The sequence below is a fragment of the Haliotis asinina genome, chromosome 13, assembly GCF_037392515.1.
Source record: "Haliotis asinina isolate JCU_RB_2024 chromosome 13, JCU_Hal_asi_v2, whole genome shotgun sequence".
NCBI lineage: Eukaryota > Metazoa > Mollusca > Gastropoda > Lepetellida > Haliotidae > Haliotis > Haliotis asinina.
The window spans coordinates 19,472,991-19,493,091 of NC_090292.1; the positions used below are offsets into that span (position 1 = coordinate 19,472,991).

A 20,101-nucleotide genomic window follows, 5' to 3' on the forward strand; every position below is an offset into this window, starting at 1 on the left:
GGCCACAAGAGTCAAACATGTCCTATTCCAGCTTGGATTATGCTGCATATATTGACAATTTAATGTCTGAGTTCAAAGCGTGTCCGACTATAACATTCAACGATGGCAGGCTTCAACATCATCTAACCCAAGGTTGGCAGGTTATTCAACATGCAAAACAGTCCCGCGTGTGGAATCCTGGTTCACTCAAATAGCTCTTCCCAACACACACGAAACACAGTCCAGATCACCATGATTTGCCAAGAACATGGCAGGACCACAACAAGTACTGAACAAGAGATGGGATGAAATTAACCTTAAAATATATTAATACATTGGGTGAACAGAGAAAATAGAAGCTACACACAAGGCTGAACAAGGGGCAAACTTTTAAAAGGGATTGTAGGGTGATGAAAGGCATGCAGTGCAAATGAGTATTGCTGAAATTGATTACATTTAGGACTAGATTGATGTTTATAGGGGTAAAATGCTGAACATAAAATCATTGATATAATGGTTAGATTTAGGTTATTTAATTAAATTGATTATCTCAACAAAATATGACTCATGACTTTAAAATATTCACATGCTAGTTATATTTACATTGATACCACACAGCCTTCACTCTGCCACACCAACGTGGAGCATTCTTATTGACCGGCATTTCAAGGGTATCCTATCTCAACCATACAATATATACGTGTCTTCTGAACGTCCAGTCACTTGACTGCATGCAGGTTCTGACGTAACATCACAGTACAACTATGATGTCTGTATGACTGGCTTTACCTGAACGTCCTTCAAAATGCAGTTGGATAAGTTCTGTACGAGCCTTTTATTGGTTACATGTACGTCAACAACATACAAAAGCCTTAATTATAGAAAGACGGGCAGTGGAGCTCCCGCTGTTCTAGATGACCCAGAACAACTTCAAGTCCAGGAGGTATTTGGGCTCACGACCTGTGCCATTCTGTGTTCTACAAAGTCATGCAAAGGGTTCCAATACTCAGACAATGTAAATGTAAAACAACTAAAGGCAGATACTGGGGAACGTGTAGCGTATTTAAATATAATAAAACATACACTCTTCAAGAAGGAGAAACACAAGCCATTTTTGGAAAAATGTCTTGCGATAGTCATTTCATGTAATTTCAATCGTAAAACAGGGAAAATGCACACGTCTAAAAAAAAGAGGTTATCAACACAGCAGCTGAGCCTTTATGATTGCGTTTGCATCACTATATGCTGTCTCCCATCTCGGCTGTGAAGAAGAAATCGTGATTCATCGCTGAATCAGACATGCTTTCGGTTTCTAAGGTATCATTTCTGGACACTTCGACTCGACACCTGGACTTTGTGGTCAAATTACAACTTCACGCAATCAATTTCGGACAGTTTGGTTGGAAATTCTTCTCAAACCCGGGAGGCGTTGTGCATTTCCACAGCGCTGAAAGAAAGATAGCATTTGTATTGTTTTTATCAGTCCATTATGCTCAACATCACCTATGCATTTCCATTTTTTGAAGAGTGTATTATACGTTTACGACAAAAAAACACTATCTTGGGAAAAAATATTATAGCATGTTAAACCTCCTTGAGCCTCCAGCAACTGTTGCCGACGACACCTGTCTATCTGCAAAAATGACGTAGATCTGCTTATGTGCTTATGTGAAGCATTGTTTAGTGAAGTATCCTGTTCTTTGTAACCTTGGCACCTTTTTTTCTTGGAATCGGAGGAGAAATCGCAAACTGAATGCCTTATGGTAGAAGTTTCAGACAATACATCTGAATTGTAGACGTTTAAGTTTAAATCACTCACTCAAAAAGCTGGCGGAGGCGGAGTTATTATACAAGCGGACATAAGATGGAGCAGGAACTGTTATTGGCTTCAAGTAAAGAAATATTTTTATCTTCGTTCAAACCATGGACGTATGCTGGATGAGGTCAAATGCTCTCAACTTTAATTACTGCACTTGGTAATACTTGTGCATTCATGATCCATCAATTAGGCTTCTAATTTTCGAAGAAAGATATGTTTCTTTCCTAAAAATAATGTAACAGTTTTCTGCAATGCTGTCATATCTAAACTGGCATCAGGCTGATCATATGGCATTGTGATATCTGATCTGTACATGCATATGAATACCCAGAAGTGGACATGTGAAAAAAGTAATCAAGTAATTAAGTAATTCAAGTCCTAAATATAAATGAACGATGTGGGATGGAATATGAACAAGTGAGAACATGTGCATGTGACATCGTTAGCTGCACCTTACAATCCCAGCCCTGCTTGCGAAAAAAAAATATGTCTGAAAGCACATCGATTGATGATAAACTTTGCGATGCATTGTAGTGAGTGAGTGAGTTCATATTTAACGTCATGTCGGTAATGTTTCAGCCATATCGTTACGAGAACATTTAGCACTGAAAAGAAATGTATGCCTTCTCTAGAAACCTGTCGACGAAGGACTGTAAAACAACTAGAGTATCATAATTATCATTGAAACTGGCTTGGAAAGTTAATATCACCATCTGCACAAAGCAATTTAAAAAAAAAAAACAGGCTATAGATCTCCAACAATAGTGCATTGTAGAGGAACCATAGCGTTCACAAAGTAGAGAATATGAAGTGACAGGGTGAATACTTGCGACAACTTCTGTATTTGTAATGAAGATAATGCATAGGCAGATCCAGAGTAGGATGGCAGAGGTACGAACCGTCCCCGTGTACCCTGAATCTCTCTAAAATGAAGTTTACAAACACTCTAGGCTTTTAATGTAGAGCTTGCTGAGATTGTTTCTAGAGTATTATGCCAAATTTGCAGATCCTCATACATGTTCAGAGATCAAGAAAGAAATCCCAACTGTTCAAAGCGGGGAGTACAACATCGCACCCTTAGCTCCTCAGTTCAGGGGAGTGTCAGTGAAGGTGTTCTGCCTGATGAATGACTCACACCAGCTGGAGTATGTCACGCTGCCAAATAAGAACATTGGAAACTATCCTAAGAGGTCGAGCATAGACTGTGGATATGAGAGACCATATTTACCGATAACTGCTGTTGGCAAAGACGGAGTAACGCTATACCAGAAGATCAGAATTATACCATCGGTAATTGACATTTCAATTTAGATCTATTCTTTTCTCTGTGTTAAAAATGTTTTCTCTCACAGTCCAGATGCCGCTCCTTATGTTTTGGCAAACGTCCCCGTCCTCTGTCAAAGGATCAGCAGAAAATGATTGATTCCATATTCATCTGTTTTCAGTAATTATATATACTACAAAGCATAGGAACACAATTTGACAATCATGTATAAACGTAAAGGTACTTTTGTGTGGTTAATGGGCATTATAAACGACATGTTAGAACATGCCAGGATTGGGGTAAGGTTGAAAACGGAAGGATATAAAGAAAACATAGTGTAAACGCAACATGTGAAGTAAGTCTCACTGCAAGAGCCTTCATATCAGTAATATGTGAACAGGGATATGGATATCGTTTTGACTATCATTCGGAGGTGAAGAACAATGATACGCATTAAAATGACACAGGTCAAATGTATCTGTTTTAAATATGTCTCTTGGAGACATATCGCTGAAGGTGTAAAATCGTCGAAGGGGTTTATTGGGGATTGGAGGGCGGCAAGCTATATTTATTGAACAACTGAATTCTATTTTGTGACCCTTTAGGGGCTTTGCCACTTTGTTGTTTTGAAGCATCAGGCTTAGGCTTAGTCAACAAACTGCTAAAAGTAAGCCTATCAGCTGTCAATTGAGATTCTGATCAGAAAAAGACTTTGATGTAGAAGAAAGTGATTCCTCAGTCTGACAGGATATAGCAGGGTACAAAAGCTGTGGAGAGTCGCTATTTACCCGTCAAGGCAGCCTGTGGATGACTTTGTTATTTGTTGAGCTAGAATCAGATGATGCCTTTGCTACTTTACTATACATTTCTGGAAGATCATATCTCTTTACCATTTTTTTGCCTCAGAAAAAGAGATTGAGGAATTTTTGTTTAGTCTATCTCCATTTGCTCTTTCCAAATAGGACACTGTTTAGAAAATGAGGAATGATCGCCTCAGCAGTTGGTGCATTTTTAAATATCACTAGTACAATCTTCTGGTGTGTGTATTTTCTCACCACAGTGAGCACACACAAGAATTTAAAACACCTGAGCGCTTGATGTAAAGCACACCTTGATCCTTCATTTCTGATACTATGTCAAGGTCCAACATATCATCAAACAATCGGAATTTTGAATAATGCACAGTAATTTTGGTAAACATGACAATTCGAAAAACGATAACTAAATCCCTCCACGACTTCAAAATGTACACAATTAAGTTTCTGTGTCTATTTTAATTTGGTGGAAGTATTTCCTGACGAAATGGTACACTTCTGGGCTTCAGACAATGACTGTTCTAAGAGCTGATACCACCTTCACCACCGGGACGAAGAAGGAGCCACATACATTTGGTAGAGCGGAGGATTGTTACTCAAGTGTGGTAGACTGCAAACGAAGAGGAACCTTTCACATTGACACACAGGGGACAGGGATGAAGTTCGCCAAAGATGTGATTCAGCATGCAAGCATTATATGCATGTGCGTGTAGAGAAGTGTGCGTGTGCGTGCACATACTTGTCATTTCTACGAAGTGCCTTGGTTCACAAGACAATCTATTTATGAATCTTGATGTCACGAGAAACACAATGAGAAGAATTTATGATCATAGCGACAGAGGATATAATATGAGTGCCCATGTCATACTATGTTTATTACACGAGTGCCTATATGTTTATAGTCTATATGTTGGGATTTCATGAGCGAGAGTGAGGGATATAACGATATTTGGTCACGAATGTCATAGACATAGTATAATATGGCACGAATATAATATTCTGTTCATTACCGAAATCGTCAAATTGAGGAAAATAAAACCAAATTTACCTTCAAATATAGGATGGCTACCCGCTGTTAACCTGTGCAAAGCTACATCACAGAAGATGCGCGATGCATGTCGTAGCAATATTTATAACGTCACGTGGCCATGACAATGTGATGTTTTGCCCAAAGGCATCATATGAAACATATGCACCAATATCGTTTGCCTCGTAGGTAACAAATTACAAAAAAATCATTATCAGAGACCATAACCATCAGGAAATCGTCTGTGTTCAAGCCAGCTGCAGTGTTCGAAATAATCTCCAGCCTGAATGCCCAGCGCCAGTTGTTATTGTATCGGTCGGCAGTTATAAATATGTGGCCTTCAGGAAATTATCTGTCATTTGTCATTATCACTGTCATCTGTCATTGTCATTTTTTCAACTGGAACCTTTTCCATAACTCGTTTTGCGTTATTAACGTTCGCAACTCATCCATGATCCATCATGCTATAATAACGTACAGTTTCACTTCATGGTATTTCTGTGCTTTCGCAGAGGAATGTCAACGCCAGACTATAGAATGAAATAAAAACTTCTCTGCACCATTGGCTTCGCTAATTGATTTTGTAGAAAGAGCGTGAAGTGCAGTTTTGTTTTGGTTAGTTTGACTTCAGCAAAAAGGACCTGCAGATTTCATTCAGGGCCTGTAGAATTTAGAACCGGCGGTCGGCAGCGGGCCCTTGTGGCCACCTGTCAAATTAAAGTATTGCATACTCGGATTCAAATGATTATGATCACGATTCATATTGCTTCATAATAGCAAACGCTCTCACTTGTGATGTAAAACATATTAACGCTCTGACTTGTCATGTAAGGCGTGTTGTAGTACATCTTTCTATACCCAGCTCGAGTGGACTGGAGATGGATACGCGTCCAAAGTCAACAGTGTTACCCGGACACATGATGGTGCTGTCATTGATCTGGTTTGTGGGGGCTGGTGTGCGGGATGTGCTCCTGTGGGAGACATGGTCCTCTATCCGAACGGCCAGGATATTCAGTCATAAATCTGATGTGGAAGGCTGTGTTGACGAAGCCTCGCTATTTGGACAGTGAAAATACATCATGACCACAAATTATGCAGTTCTCGTCATTATGATATTGTGTAAGACGAAAATAAAATCATTGCAAATCCAACTGTTTTTTTTCAGTGACGAGTGTGAGTGAGTGAGTGAGTGAGTTAATACTTAACGTCACAACGGTACTATCCCAGCCTGCACCCGTGGCCAACCAAATCCTCGTGGTGGGTGCTGGGTAATGCCAAGAGCTCTCCAACACCCCCGTAGTGGACCCGGGGGGATATTTGGTCCACCAACCCGTTTGTCGTGGGTTGCGGCCCTGTGTCGGTGGAAGACGGGAGTCTGGGGGTTGAGGGCACTGGGGGCCTGTAACCGGGTTGCCTTTGCTCAACACACCGATTCAACCCTTGAATGGGCCCGATTTAACCAATCGGCTGGTCACGCCAAGCCCTGTGCAATGTATGTTGTTTTGCACACATTTGATTTATATAAATTGATATTGTCTGGACTTGGTTAAAATTGTATTCAACTTCATCACTTGTTTACCAAAAACAAATACTAAATTGCTTGCCTAGAGATTAATTTGCCAGAAGGTGGTAGCTCATGGGCCAATCTGGTAGAAAATCTTCTTGATGATTCTACTTGAGTATACCCCCCTGGTATCTCCTGTCGGAGACCCACAGGTATATGACATCGTCCTTGTTGACACTCCGTGGTGTGTGGGGAGTTAGGAAGTTGAATCATACATGAATACAACATGGCACCCCCACTAAAAAAACGTTCTTGTGAATCCGATGATTCGTTTTCTTCAGAGGATGAGACTCCTGAAATTGTCACAAACCCGGATAACTGGCCTCGTTTCCTAGTTATGTCAGCACCAGATGGTGGAGCTCTTAAGCTCAATCCTTTCGCTGTAGCCAAAGGCATTGAAGGCTTAGCGGGTGATGTCAAAGAAAGAAAAAATACTAGGATCTTGTTCACTGCTCACTGAATGTCGAAAACTGACCCAATCTCAGATTCTGCAATCATCTAAAGTTTTAGCGAATGTTCCTGTGGTGGTAACCCCTCACAGGACATTGAATAGCAGTAAAGGTATCGTCCGTGATGTTGAACGCTGCCTTTCAGACATGAGCGAACATGAGATTGTCACAGAATTGCACTCACAATGCGTTACCTATGTCAAAGAACAACGAAACCTTCCAAACAAACACATATTTGTTCACCTTTTGTCTGCCTAAACACCCACAATCACTGAAAGCGGGATACTGCAACTTGAAAGTTGACACACTTATTCTGCCAGAAATATGGTCATGGTTCAAAGTCTTGCCACAGATGTGCTGGAAAGTGTGAAGATGGTACCCTTTGTGATAAAACTCCTTCCTGTGTTAACTGTTCTGGCCACCATCCATCTTCCTCCAAAGAGTGTCCTACTTAGAAGCTTTAATATAAAGTAACGCATCAGCAAAACATATCATTTTCAGAGGCAAATAAACTTCTTCTTTCACAAGAACAATCAGGCTCTATGTACTCTAACGCAGTTGCCGCATCTATTCAGACCTCCAAGCCAAAACCTATTTCATATAATTTTGTAGGTTCTTATGCCTTAATCACGGAAATTTATTAATCGTAACATGAGACTTCACCATAAAATAACTTATTTTTCCAGACAAGACTCAGATCGGAACATAAGATGTTTAAGAAACAGGCAGAGATGGGTTGATGTCTTGAATATGATCAGCGTTTCATTGAGTATCATATGTATAAGAGTTTTCCAGTTAGATTTCAGTTCATTGGTCTGCTCTTGAGCCAAATGGACTATGTATGGCGTGTTTCATACACTGCCGTTGACAAAACGTTGGAATGTTTCTGTCCTAGGACAATTCACAAATGCTGAAATCAGTCTTTCCACGGTTATCCAACACAAGAAAGGTCCAGGACAATTCACGCAAATAGCTTGTCCTAACACTACTTGGATGTTGTGACAAACAATTAGCATCATCCAATGTTTAACAACCGCATTAGGTATATCTATTTCGTCGTGGTCTGTATCTGCCTATTTTACATTCATGAACCTTTTGCTCCTGAGATAAGCCTTTGTTCTGTTCACTGCTTGCTTGACTGGATCGATATGGACATCTTTGGAAATGAGTATTGGTATTGCTTACGTCAGGGAATTTGTCGTGGTTGTTTCTATTCAAACAACATCATTCATTTCAAATAGATTTTAGTCAATAACTGAAATCTACGGAAACCTCTCGGGTGTTGTGTGACAGAACATCAAAATAATGGAAACTAGATTGTTTTGAGCATCACTGACAACATGCAATGCAAAGCAAACGAAAGTAAAGCAAAATCACCTACGTGGAGCTTTCTTATTGATCGGCATTTCAGTTGTATTCTCAACCATAGATCATATACGCGACGCTTTAGTGTCAGTAGTTTCTGCCTTCTGAACATCCAGTAACTTGACTGCCTGGAGGCGTAACTGCATAGAACAGGGGAGCATTTACTTTCCAGCGTAACTGGAACGTTTTTCAAAATGCAGTTGGATAGAACGTTCATCAAGAGCATGTTCGTGGCTGCTTGCATATCAACAACCTACAGTTTCAAAGAATTTAATTATAGAAAGACAGGCAGTGGAGCTCCCGCAGTTTTAGATGACCCCCAACATCTTCAAGTCCAGGAGGTATTTGGGCCTACGACGTGTGCCATTCTGTGTTCCAGACTGTCATGCAAAGAGTTCCAGTATTCAGACACCAGTCATTTGTGCATCACACGGCACTCAGATGCAGTGTCTGGCAATAGTGTTAACCCAGGAAGTGGTTTCTTTGACACTTTCATCGACAACAAAGAAGGTACTGTATACCATTAATCTACCCAGAATGTGAACATATATCTACATCATCAGCAAAAAATATCATTACAATATCTAGTGACATGCACATGCAACGTTTGCAAGATGCACACATTTTATTCGGCAGCTGCAGTCATAAAAAGATAGTTTTCTAGTTGTGCTCAGGAACCGAAGCCCATCCATCCATTTTGAGGCTAGGTTAGAATCGTTTCCATGGAAAATGGGAAAATGATAAATCACAAAAATATGTAAGTAGCAAAAGGCACCTCTTTAAGGTCTCCCCTACATATCTGCCAAGTTTTGCAGAGAGATAGTTGTGCTCCGGAAACGAAGCCCGTGGAAACACAGAAAATTATAAACCACAAAAAGCTGTAAATAGCAAAAGGCACCACTTTGAGGTCTGCCACATATACCTACCAACCTTCGCTGACAGATTAGCTTCTGATTGGTATGGTATAACTGCCAAGTTTTGCAGAAAAATAATGAACGGATTTTGACTTCTGCTCCGGAAACTAAGCCCAGCCCTTCATTTCGAGACTTAAGTCGGAAACGTTTCCATGGAGAGAAAATAATAAATCAGACAAACCTGTAAATAGCAAAATGCTCCACTTTGGAGTCTGCCACATCTATGTCCAAGTTTTGCAGAAAAAATATTGAACGGTTTTTGAGTTCTGCTCCGGAAACGAGGCCCACCACACCATTACACCAACACCAAAATGCTCCATGGAAAAACAACAACGATAACAAAATAAATAGTTAAAACGCCCAAACTCTGTAAACAGCTAAAGGTACAAATATGGGTTGAGATTATTATATCTATCAAGTTTGGTCTAAAAATATTGAAGTGTTTCTGAGTTCTCCGGAAACAAAATGATTACGGACGGACGGACAGAGGAGGCGTCGACTCTATCCCCCCGCAGTACATGCCAGGGGTATAAAATGATTAACATCGATCCTGAAGTCATTATGAGCGTGTTGTGAACATTTCCGTCTTATTTTTTACCAACCTTTACGTAACATTTGACAGAAAAATGTACGTTATGCATAAGGTTTGAGAATGTTTAAAGACAACCTGATTTCACACTAGATAGGCAATATCTCAGCTATATAGTTACTAAGACTGATCAGGCACTGATAACAAGTCGAGTTAAATAGTAAATTTTGTGAACAAAGTGCCGTGAAACACCTAGATTAAATCAGATATAGATTTAGAACTAGCTTCGTATCAGGACAAAACTGTATTTAAACAGACTGTAGGCACACAACAACAAACCTCATGCATAACGTATATTTTTCTGTCACATATTACGTAAAGGTTGGTAAAAAATAAGACGGGCTAGAGAACGTGTAGCGTATTGGAATAAAATAAAACAAAAAAAGAAAGACAGAAAAAACACAACGTTAGCCTTTTTCATACCGATGAATGCCACAAACTTTCCCTTCCGCTCTCTTGGGTGTTTTATTCTTCTTTTCTTCATTCTTGTGAATACTTCAAACACTTCAAACAGAAAGGAAATTGTTACCTTTGACGCTAAAGAAACAGCAAATTTGTAGTGGTTTTCTATATTCTCCACGCCAGCTATGCGTTTCTAGTTTTTGAAGAGTGTAAAACACAATAAAAGACGTGATAGGGCCTATATTTACATTAAAAGACGTGGTCTTAAATAAAACACAGACTTGGGACATAAAATGTACAATATGTTAAGCCTCCATGAGCCACCAGCTATTGGTTCAAATGTGACGACGACCCTTGTCTGTCCGGGAAACTGACATACATCATGGGTTCATGTGTTTCTGGTACATCGCAACAACTTCATGAAGTATCATCTTATGTGTAACTTAGATACTTTCTTTATTGGAGTCGGAGGAGAAATCACAAACTGAATGACCTATTGTAGCAGTTTCAGACTGAGTACATAATACACCTGAAATGCAGACGTTTAACTCATTCATTTAAAAAGCTGAAACAACGCTGAGGAGGAGTAATCCAACAAACACTCTTACTATTACGTGGTATTTCGTAAAGGTGTGTCATAACACCTTCGAGTGTTATTTGATTGGCTAATGCGTGAACTTTGACATTACTGTTACTACTTTCATCACTCATTCCATTCATGATTTTCATTCAGGTTTTCGCACCTGAGAGCATGTACATTAGATAAAATTTATTTCGTTTAGTATGGTTACTAGCACTATTTTCAATTCTACGATAACTCAAGTTTCTGTAATAAAACCGAAAATAAAACAATGTATAAAAATAAATAAACAAATACGTCTAGTAGGCCTCTCATGAGTTTAAACAAATATGGCGTCGGTCGTAAAAGTTGTTGATTTCGTCAAAATTGACGGACAGTTGGTTGGAAGAGTTGTGAATATTATCAAGAGATTAAATACCTTCTGCGTGTATGTTGTCGGGACTGCACAGTAACACACAACATCAAAAGACGAGCGGCGCTCTTGTATCTCTATCACTGCCACTGTCATCCGCATCCATTAGCGTCCACCCGCACAAACATATTGTCACTGCCATTCCTCCCGTGGTTTCTTATGCAGGGGTCAAAGTACTTCCCAGAATCTGAACACAATAGGCTTGAAATCGTCTTCGTTCGAGGTTGCAGGCTGTGTTTTCAGACCCAATTTTCGGTAGAGTCTTCAACATAAACATCGAATCTCGACAAGTGGGAATTCCAAGCCGCGATGAGAAGGCGTCATTGGCATCCTGAGCAAAGCGTCGCCGAATTATTTACATTAACTCGTCCTCCGATGAAGAACATTAAGCTAAACTATTTGATACATACAATTTCCTGTTATTCACATTCATCTTTGCTGTGGAGTTTGCCTGTCCTAATTAAAGGCTCCCTAGAATATTCTTCTTTGTGAACACTTCTCAACATGACGACTAACCCGACAGTTGATGGCCGACTGACGTTCAGGCAAGATTTAGGTCAAGTTCCAAATATTTACACTTCACAACTGTTTCGAGGAATTACATTATTGGTTTTGAAAACACATCCTAAACTGAAAAGAATTAAATTTTGATTACGACTTGATTCTGTCTTAATTTGTTTATTTTCTTGTGATTAGGCGCCGTATAGGAAATACATTGCCTCTACGCAACGTACGTTTTCCTGAAGTGAAACGGTTGACATTCCAATCACCAATGTGATGTATTAATCTGCGTTACGTGGTTCTATAAAGGAAAGCAAAATATTGCTTTATTTTAACGATATTTTCACTTTTCAGAACGTGGGTAATAAATAGGATACAAAACTACTTGATATGACATAAACTTGATATGAAAGGGTAAGCTCGTTTAATATCCTATGATTATTGGCTTCAAGTAAAGAAATATTTTTGCCTTAGGATGTGTTATCCTCTTTCAAACCATGGAGTGAGTGAGTGAGTTATCAGTTAACGTCACATCGGGAATATTTCAGCCACTTCGTGACAAAAACATATTATATATATATAATTGAAATGGAATATGTGCATATTTTAAAAATCCTTCGTCAATGACAGTAAAACAACTAGAATGTCACGATTACAATTGAAAGTAGTGTCGAAAATTAAAACTGATAAGACAACTTGGACAAAACAATATATACCACAGCTTTTCATCTCCAACAACTGAAGGCAGACTAGGGACTATAGGGACTTACTTGACTTTTGCGACGTACATGTACCCTAGCTGGACGTACACCATCCCCTCAGGGTAGAAAGATTTAGCTAGAATTTAAAATATCAAAATACTACGCTTAGAAACTTACTTTGAGGAATAGGTACTCTCTGAGGAGGACAATAATTTGAAGCTATGGTACAGCCACTAACAATCGCAGTCAGCAGTTTATGCTACCATGTTTACAATACATATTATCTCTTTACAAAACATTCAAAATGTAATTAATTCATTTATTTCCTGTGAAAAATGCATTTATTCAATGATGATTAACATTATTGGAAAGATCCTTGTTAATTCCAGGTCATTTATAGTTAGACACTTTGTGAATTTCATTGTTTGCACATCTGGCTAGCTATTCTCGAAACGTTCGTAACCTTTCGAATAAGGGCTCTGATCTGTACCTGCATATGAATACCAGAAGTCGACATGTGATAAAAGAGCAATCAGATATTGGTTTGAACCAGATTTGAATTTGAACTACGCCAGGTGCCCTAAACATAAACGCATTTATCTACAGGATGGCAGTGAGGCATCACACAAGGACCACTTGCTATTCGTTTTCATCTAGATTTTCTCATGATTTGTATATCGCAAGCAAATGACAATGAATATTGTAATGGTGATCACGTAGCATCTGGGATTTAGTTAGCAGTATGCCGGTGACCTGCCGGTAAGGTTAGTTGAAAGTTACCTCCCTAATCCTCTTTTCTGGAAAAGATATATCTGAAAGCACATGGAACGAAATGAGATGGATTGAGAACTTCGCCTGGGAAGTTTGGTGTTAAATGACTTCAGGAGTCCAGAATGTGTATTAAGGTTCATGTTTGTGACAACTTCAGTATTTTGCCTTTAAGCTGCATTTAGAAGTTGTTATAGATGACCACGATCCTTTATGGTTATATCATCTTTTAGTCGTTTACACACAACGTTACGGGGCCATGATGTAATGAATCTGAAATGATCCCGAAACGTTGGTGTAAATGATTAAAAGAAGATTTTACCATAAACGACCTTAATCAACATCTGTATTTGATATGGAGATAATGGAGAATAAATCTGTGAACTGACTGTGAACCCATTGTACCACAGCTACAAATGTTGTTTTTGTAACTCCTTTCAAAGAGCGTTAGAAAGACATATTTATCCAGGGGCAGACTCTATCTCGAAACACTCTGATTACACTGTACCTAAGGTAACGCATATTACCAGTCTCAAGACATGGCAGCAATTAGTCGTCTTCCGCGTGTTAACACTCAAAATTATTCAGCACACGGATGGTTCAAATACACTGAATTTGCTGATTAATGTCTATGTGTTAAAAGTTAAAATCGCACGAGGATGTTGGTATCTTAAAATCTGGATGTCGGTTGAATTATCTTATATGAATATTAAACATGAACGCAAAATGTAATTCTTATTGTAATCCGATGTTTTCGAAGCTATGACCAATATCGGCAGTTAAATGCCTCGATTGTTGAAATGTTGCCACATTTCCAGATCCTAAGACATGTTCAGAGATCAAGAAAGAAAATCCAGCAGCTCACAGCGGAGAGTATACCATCGTGCCTTCAGCTCCTCAGTTCAGGGGAATGTCTGTGAAGGTGTTCTGCCTAATGAATGACACACACCAGCTTGAGTATGTCACACTGCCAAATGAGAACGTAGGAAGCTATCCTAAACGGTCTAATGGGGGCTGTGGACATGAAGTGCTATATTTACCAGCAGCTGCGGTTGGCAAAGATGGAGTAACAGTGTATCAGAAGATCAGAATTATACCATCGGTAAGTGCACATTTCTATTTAGATCTCTTACTTTGTCCTTGATAAATCAAACGAATGTCACAACACACGCGGCGTTCGTATTTCTTGCAAACGTCTGGCAAGCAGAATATCATTTGCATTTCATGTACATGCGTTTTGCATCAATTCTATTTAATTCTACGAATCTGTTCTGTTCCGTGTGTGTCTCTTAGTGTGTCAGTATTATTCTCAGTTGTGCCTATTGCAAATGAATAGATATGTTTATTTTGATTAATGGATAGGAATTCTGGTACACCCGACATGTCAAAAAAAATAACTAAATCCACTCAGAGAAATGTACTTACATCTCTGGGTATCTGCTTTGTTGAAATAATTCCTGAAGAAATGGTGCAATTTCGTGCTTTAGACAATGACTGTTGTAAGAGATGATACCACCTTCACCACCGGGACCAAGGCTGAGCCACATCCGTTTGGTAGAGCAGAAGATTGTTACTCATATAAAGGAAACTGCAAACGAATAGGAACCTTTCACATTGACACGCAGGGGACAGGGATGAAGTTTGCCAGAGGTGTAAGTGATTTAGCATGCAAGAGTTATATGTATGTGCGCGCACGAGTGTTTATACACAATGTAGGATCTATGCCATGAGAAACAGAATGAGAAGAAACGGATGGTTGTGGATATCACAATAAATCACCTTCTGCATAGTGGTTTCTGAGCTATATTTATATCATGGTACATATCTATCCTTGAGGGAAAATATGACTGTGGTCTAATGAAATAGGCCTGGCACGTGGTAGCCAACATGTTGCCATTGCAACACGTGAACATTTCCACTAACACAACTTAAGATAGATAGATGGCACTTTAATACTCGACAGGGAATTCGTTTTCCTGAGTCATAAAAAGTAACAACATACAGCAGCTAGGAACACAACACACATATCAAATGCAAATAAGTATGGCATTAAGAAGATGACTTTAATTAAAATGTATATTATGACACTAAAATGGTATAAACGTATTGTAGTAACTATTGATAACAGATGCATTTTGACAATCTAATACTATTGGGAATAAACTAATTTGTGGCACGGTTGGTTTTAAGTTTGAGAATCAAAAAGCGGCAGCCAGAAGGTAAAAGTGAATAGCTTGTGCTTAATGGTTGGAATTCATCAGCAATAATTGATTAATTACTTTGTTAGAATGAAGATTTTTATGGATATCAATTTCTTTGTATGAGAACACAACGTTTCGGCGTTGATGCTTACTCCTTCATCAGGTGACTGAGAATGGGGTACAGAGCTATAGTTATATGTACAGGTAAAACAATAACAAAGTAACAAGTGGAATGAATTAACGAAAGCTGGAAGCCAGTGTAAACAAGCACTGATAGGAAGCCGACAATGATGGAAGCCAATGGTAATACATTACAGATGATAGGATGTGTTTACATAACACAGTTAGGGGATACGGACGATGTACATGATAGGGGATGAGGATGGAAGAAATGATGATACATTACGCATGATTGGAAGATGTTTACGTAACACATGATTGGGGATTAAGGATGAAGTACATGATTAACATGAAGGCAGTTGATGTACAAACACAAGCTGATAAGGATGTACACTGGTAGATTGGCTATACATGAATTACATAGATAGAATGTACACAAATAGATGAGATTAATTTATCAATAAGTCCCAGGCACTTGGTAGGTACACTCCTTGGTCACGGTTGATTGCTGGTTTCTGTCTCCGGATCTCGGTGGCTTCTTGTAGTTTCCTTTGGCGCCAGTTGTTGTTGTTGGTAGATAGTATCCTAGTGTCCTCCCTGCGAATTCTTATGTATTTCACATCTAAATGCCCTTCAAAGACTTAATTACTTTGTTAATTTGTAATTTTCACGAAATGTGTGATGACTTTTGAAATATTACAACTATTTTAACAAAGCAGGTTGCAAATTAAAGGTCACAGTTTTGCCGTCTTGTCAGCATAGATATGTATTTTTGAAATTGTTGTAATTGTTGTATTGCGTTCACCAAAAATGAAATTCTCGTCAAAATTGCAGATTCATGCAAATTCAAAACTCATCGAAGTATAAAATGCCAAAAACAAGGGTAAGGTTGTGTCCATCAGATTGTTTAAACTTTCAGCTTTACAAAAAATATCAATAGTGAGTGATTTAGTTTAGTTTTACGCCGCACTCAGCAATATTACAGCTATATGGCGGCGGTCTGTAAATAATCGAGTCTGGACCAGACAATCCAGTGACCAACAACATGAGCATCGATCTGCGCAACTGGGAAGCGATGACGTGTCAACTAAGTCAGCGAGCCTGACCACCCGATCCCGTTAGTCGCCTCTTACGACAAGCTGAGTCGCCTTTTACGGGAAGCATGGGTTGCTGAAGGCCTATTCTACCCCGGGACCTTCAGGGGTAAAAAATATCAATAAAATTGAGAATAGCTGTAATAAACTTGTAAATATATATGCCTTTAATTGGGAAGTATTAGAGAAAAAAGCAGGACTACTTTAGAGGCACTTCAATTTGGGCAAGTAGCCAATATATCACTTGTCTGATTGCCCCTATATACATTTAGGCAAGTTGTAATATGACCAGTCAACGGAAGACAGCAATGTTTATCTGCTGTATCAAAATAACCTATTAGTATAAAGGGGTTGTCACCTATCAGACACCTGTTTGTAGGACACAATTAGCATGAACTAAATGCACGTGTATGTTATTATCACATTAACACTTTTAATATAGTTTAATAGATTCTACAAGATATGTAACTACAACTTTATCTATTTGCACTCACAGAAAGACGTAATAGCATTTCAAGCTATATTGTGGGTAAGATTCAGACACATGCCAACAACCGTCAAGCTTAAAATTTCCTGAACTGTGGATAGGACTGCACACTATTTCCGTATACCAGCATATCGTTATACGCTTTTCAAATGATACGTACTGCAAGATCCTCGGCATATTGGGTAACGAAGATGTGAAGATTTTGTGATTATCTTTATGGTTTAAATTAATATCTACACAGTCTTACAAATGTTTCCTTTAATATTTGATGCCAAAACGCCATACCATTATGTCGTAAATAGGGTTCACATGCACAATTTGTGTCAATCACTCTCAAACACCTAAGTTCCCAGTATATCGCTATACGTATAGGAATATGTTGCAATACAACTTACTTGCCGATACTGTATGGAGTGTTATGAATGTTAGTCATTCGTCATCTCCATCACTGTGAGAGAATGTGGAAGAAATAGTGTTCTGTCCCCCAAATTTACAAACCTCTGTGCATTTGCAGCCCACTGGGACACTGGCACTTCTTCCTAACCCTACAGTCATTGTCTTCGCTGTAAGTGTCTGAGATCCTAGATCTGGTTCGTAGTTTCTTCAAAGAGGCGGTTTGCTAGAAAATCTTGATGTTTTTCTTGCCTTTATCCTAAAAGCCAGTACTTATCTCAGTTGAGACAACCTGTCCAGGGCAATGCTGATTGATTCTGATGGCACAGAAAGTATATAGATCAACTTGATTGTGATATTGAGAGGCAGCCTCCATGATCCTGGTGACATCCTATCACCCCTGACAAGCCTTGCTTTTCCAAGTACGTCATGTGGCTTATCCGTCCTGCTCCATTCACTATACAGGGACTTAAATTATTCAACAGTGATAAGCCTTGTCTTTATCCACCGGTTAAGTGCACCTTTGCGGAGTGTCCGACCAAATACCCCTTTTGTAGCAAATGTATCTTGCTGTTTCTTCAGCTTTTCAGCCAGAATGGGCATCTCAAAAGTGCGTCCTTGTTCTTGAAGCCATGACTCCATTGCCACAAACAACATAAGGACTGGAGTTGCATGTACCACTTTCAGGCATCTAAGTCCTCCTGCATATTCCTTTCCCTAGAACAGCTATGTTGACTGTATAGACCATCACAGTCAACAAAGACAATAAAGACATGGCCTCCGCCACAATAGAGATGACCAAGACTAGCAATGAAATCCATTGTGAAGTTGCAACGTTTTGTTTTGAGATGTATCCAGCATAACCAGAACAAAGGTACTTTGCGTCAGTTCAGAATGTTTAAATTTTTCATCGTTTCTATCAACAGCTACAGCCAACACCTTTTCAAGTGTACTCTGTTCCCTGTGCCTGGGGCAGTCAGTGTTAGTTTCTCCCTCTTTTCTACAAATGAAGCAATGTTGCCGGATGTTAGATGATGAGTTGTCATTTGTGTTGATGTATATGGATCCACCGGAATGTGTGTTACCCGCTATGTGATTGTTGCTTCATATTACTGGTATATGATGCTCCACAAGAGTTTGAAAACCATCTTCAATAGCCCGTCAAAATATTATCTCTGAATGGCGATAGATCATGATATACTTACTTCTAGACGTACTTCTAATGCAGAAAACAATGCTTGCAGTCTATATACTGTAGTTTTTCTTTCAATATTTGATGCCTCTCTCTCTATTACACAGAATACAATTTTGGACTTGTCGGTGTCTTTTCGCAGTTGGTGCCAAATCCATCATTATATTGTTTTCGCAATAGTGAGAACCATAGTCCAACTTACATTAATCACTGAACCTTAACTGTGTTCAGGAAGACCAGTCACTAATCCCCCAGAAGGGGAAATCGCTCTCAAGAAATATTTACAAATCTGGCAATAACGGAGCACCCATTAAATTTTGGGTAAAACTTTAGGAATGGACTAGGAATGGAGTTTATGAAAATGGTTGTTTGACCTAGTCACAGCTGGCAATGATAAAATGCCTTCAGACAAATTATTGCCTCTGCATGGGCTGTCAAGCATGAGCGCAAGCAAGGCTATCTGTATGAAAACTATCAATATATTTTTACTTCGATAACTGATGCATTAAATGTCCCATCATATCCACATTTTGCGTCAAACGAGTTAATGAATAGCACTGATAGGATTGATGATCATTAGAGGTCATTAGAGATCTGTACTCCATCAAACTATACTGTAGTGGATGGTTACTCGAAGCCCCATCTGAAACAATTTTCCATGGACGGAGAGTATTATATATATTGCATGTGACCACAACCAAATTGAATAGACATATTATATGTGTTGGATTTGCTCCTACTTTTTAGACCTTTTGAGAAATGGCTTCTGGATATATACAAATATATATAGCAGACCACGTATCTCTATTCATATTATTATGATCACGATTCATATTGCTTCATAAGAGCAACGATCCCACATGTGATGTAAAACATATTGGAGTACATCTTTCTATATCCAGCTCAGGTGGACTGGAGATGGATACGCGTCCAAAGTGGACAGTGTTACCCGGACACATGATGGCGCTGTCATTGATCTGGTTTGTGGGGGCTGGTGTGCGGGATGTGTCCCGATGGAAGACATGGTTCTCTACCCAAACAGCCAGGATATTCAGTCATAAATCTGATGTGGAAGACTGTGATCACGAAGTCTCAAGATATGGACAGTAAAACTGCATCATAGACACGCATCATAATCAAATAATTTGCAGTTTACATTGTTATGATATTGTAACATTACGAACGGAAAAATCCATGCAACTCGAATCTTCTTTTTTTTGTGACGAGAGAAATCATGACAGGGTTTAAGAAATCTCATTGACCAATGCCCGGGACAAGTGAGTTTTCAGAACAAGTTACTCTCTTAAAGCCTCTTGCCCTGTGACAAATGGGCACGCTCAAAATATATACGTATGTCATTCCACAAATTTTATTTGCACTTTTAATTTCGGTCTTGGCCTATTTGTTCATCGATATTTTCTGATTTTAAAATGCATTTTTGAAGTTCTGAACTTTGCCTAGAGCC

The 20,101-nt window shown here is 39.1% G+C and overlaps 2 protein-coding genes across 2 annotated transcripts; both read left to right on the forward strand.

Annotated features, from left to right (window-relative positions):
* Positions 1 to 1,843: 1,843 nt before the first annotated feature.
* LOC137259397 (A disintegrin and metalloproteinase with thrombospondin motifs 9-like) lies at positions 1,844 to 5,925 on the forward strand. The gene is made up of 4 exons (XM_067797063.1): positions 1,844 to 1,871; positions 2,805 to 3,088; positions 4,387 to 4,551; positions 5,767 to 5,925. Exons 1-4 carry the CDS (start codon positions 1,844 to 1,846, stop codon positions 5,923 to 5,925), a joined length of 636 nt encoding a protein of 211 aa, XP_067653164.1.
* Positions 5,926 to 7,241: 1,316 nt separating this feature from the next.
* LOC137259398 (A disintegrin and metalloproteinase with thrombospondin motifs 9-like) lies at positions 7,242 to 19,697 on the forward strand. The gene is made up of 5 exons (XM_067797064.1): positions 7,242 to 7,387; positions 8,455 to 8,792; positions 13,968 to 14,251; positions 14,637 to 14,801; positions 19,539 to 19,697. The coding sequence occupies exons 1-5, from the start codon at positions 7,242 to 7,244 to the stop codon at positions 19,695 to 19,697; spliced, it is 1,092 nt and encodes a 363-aa protein (XP_067653165.1).
* The last annotated feature ends 404 nt before the right edge of the window (positions 19,698 to 20,101 follow it).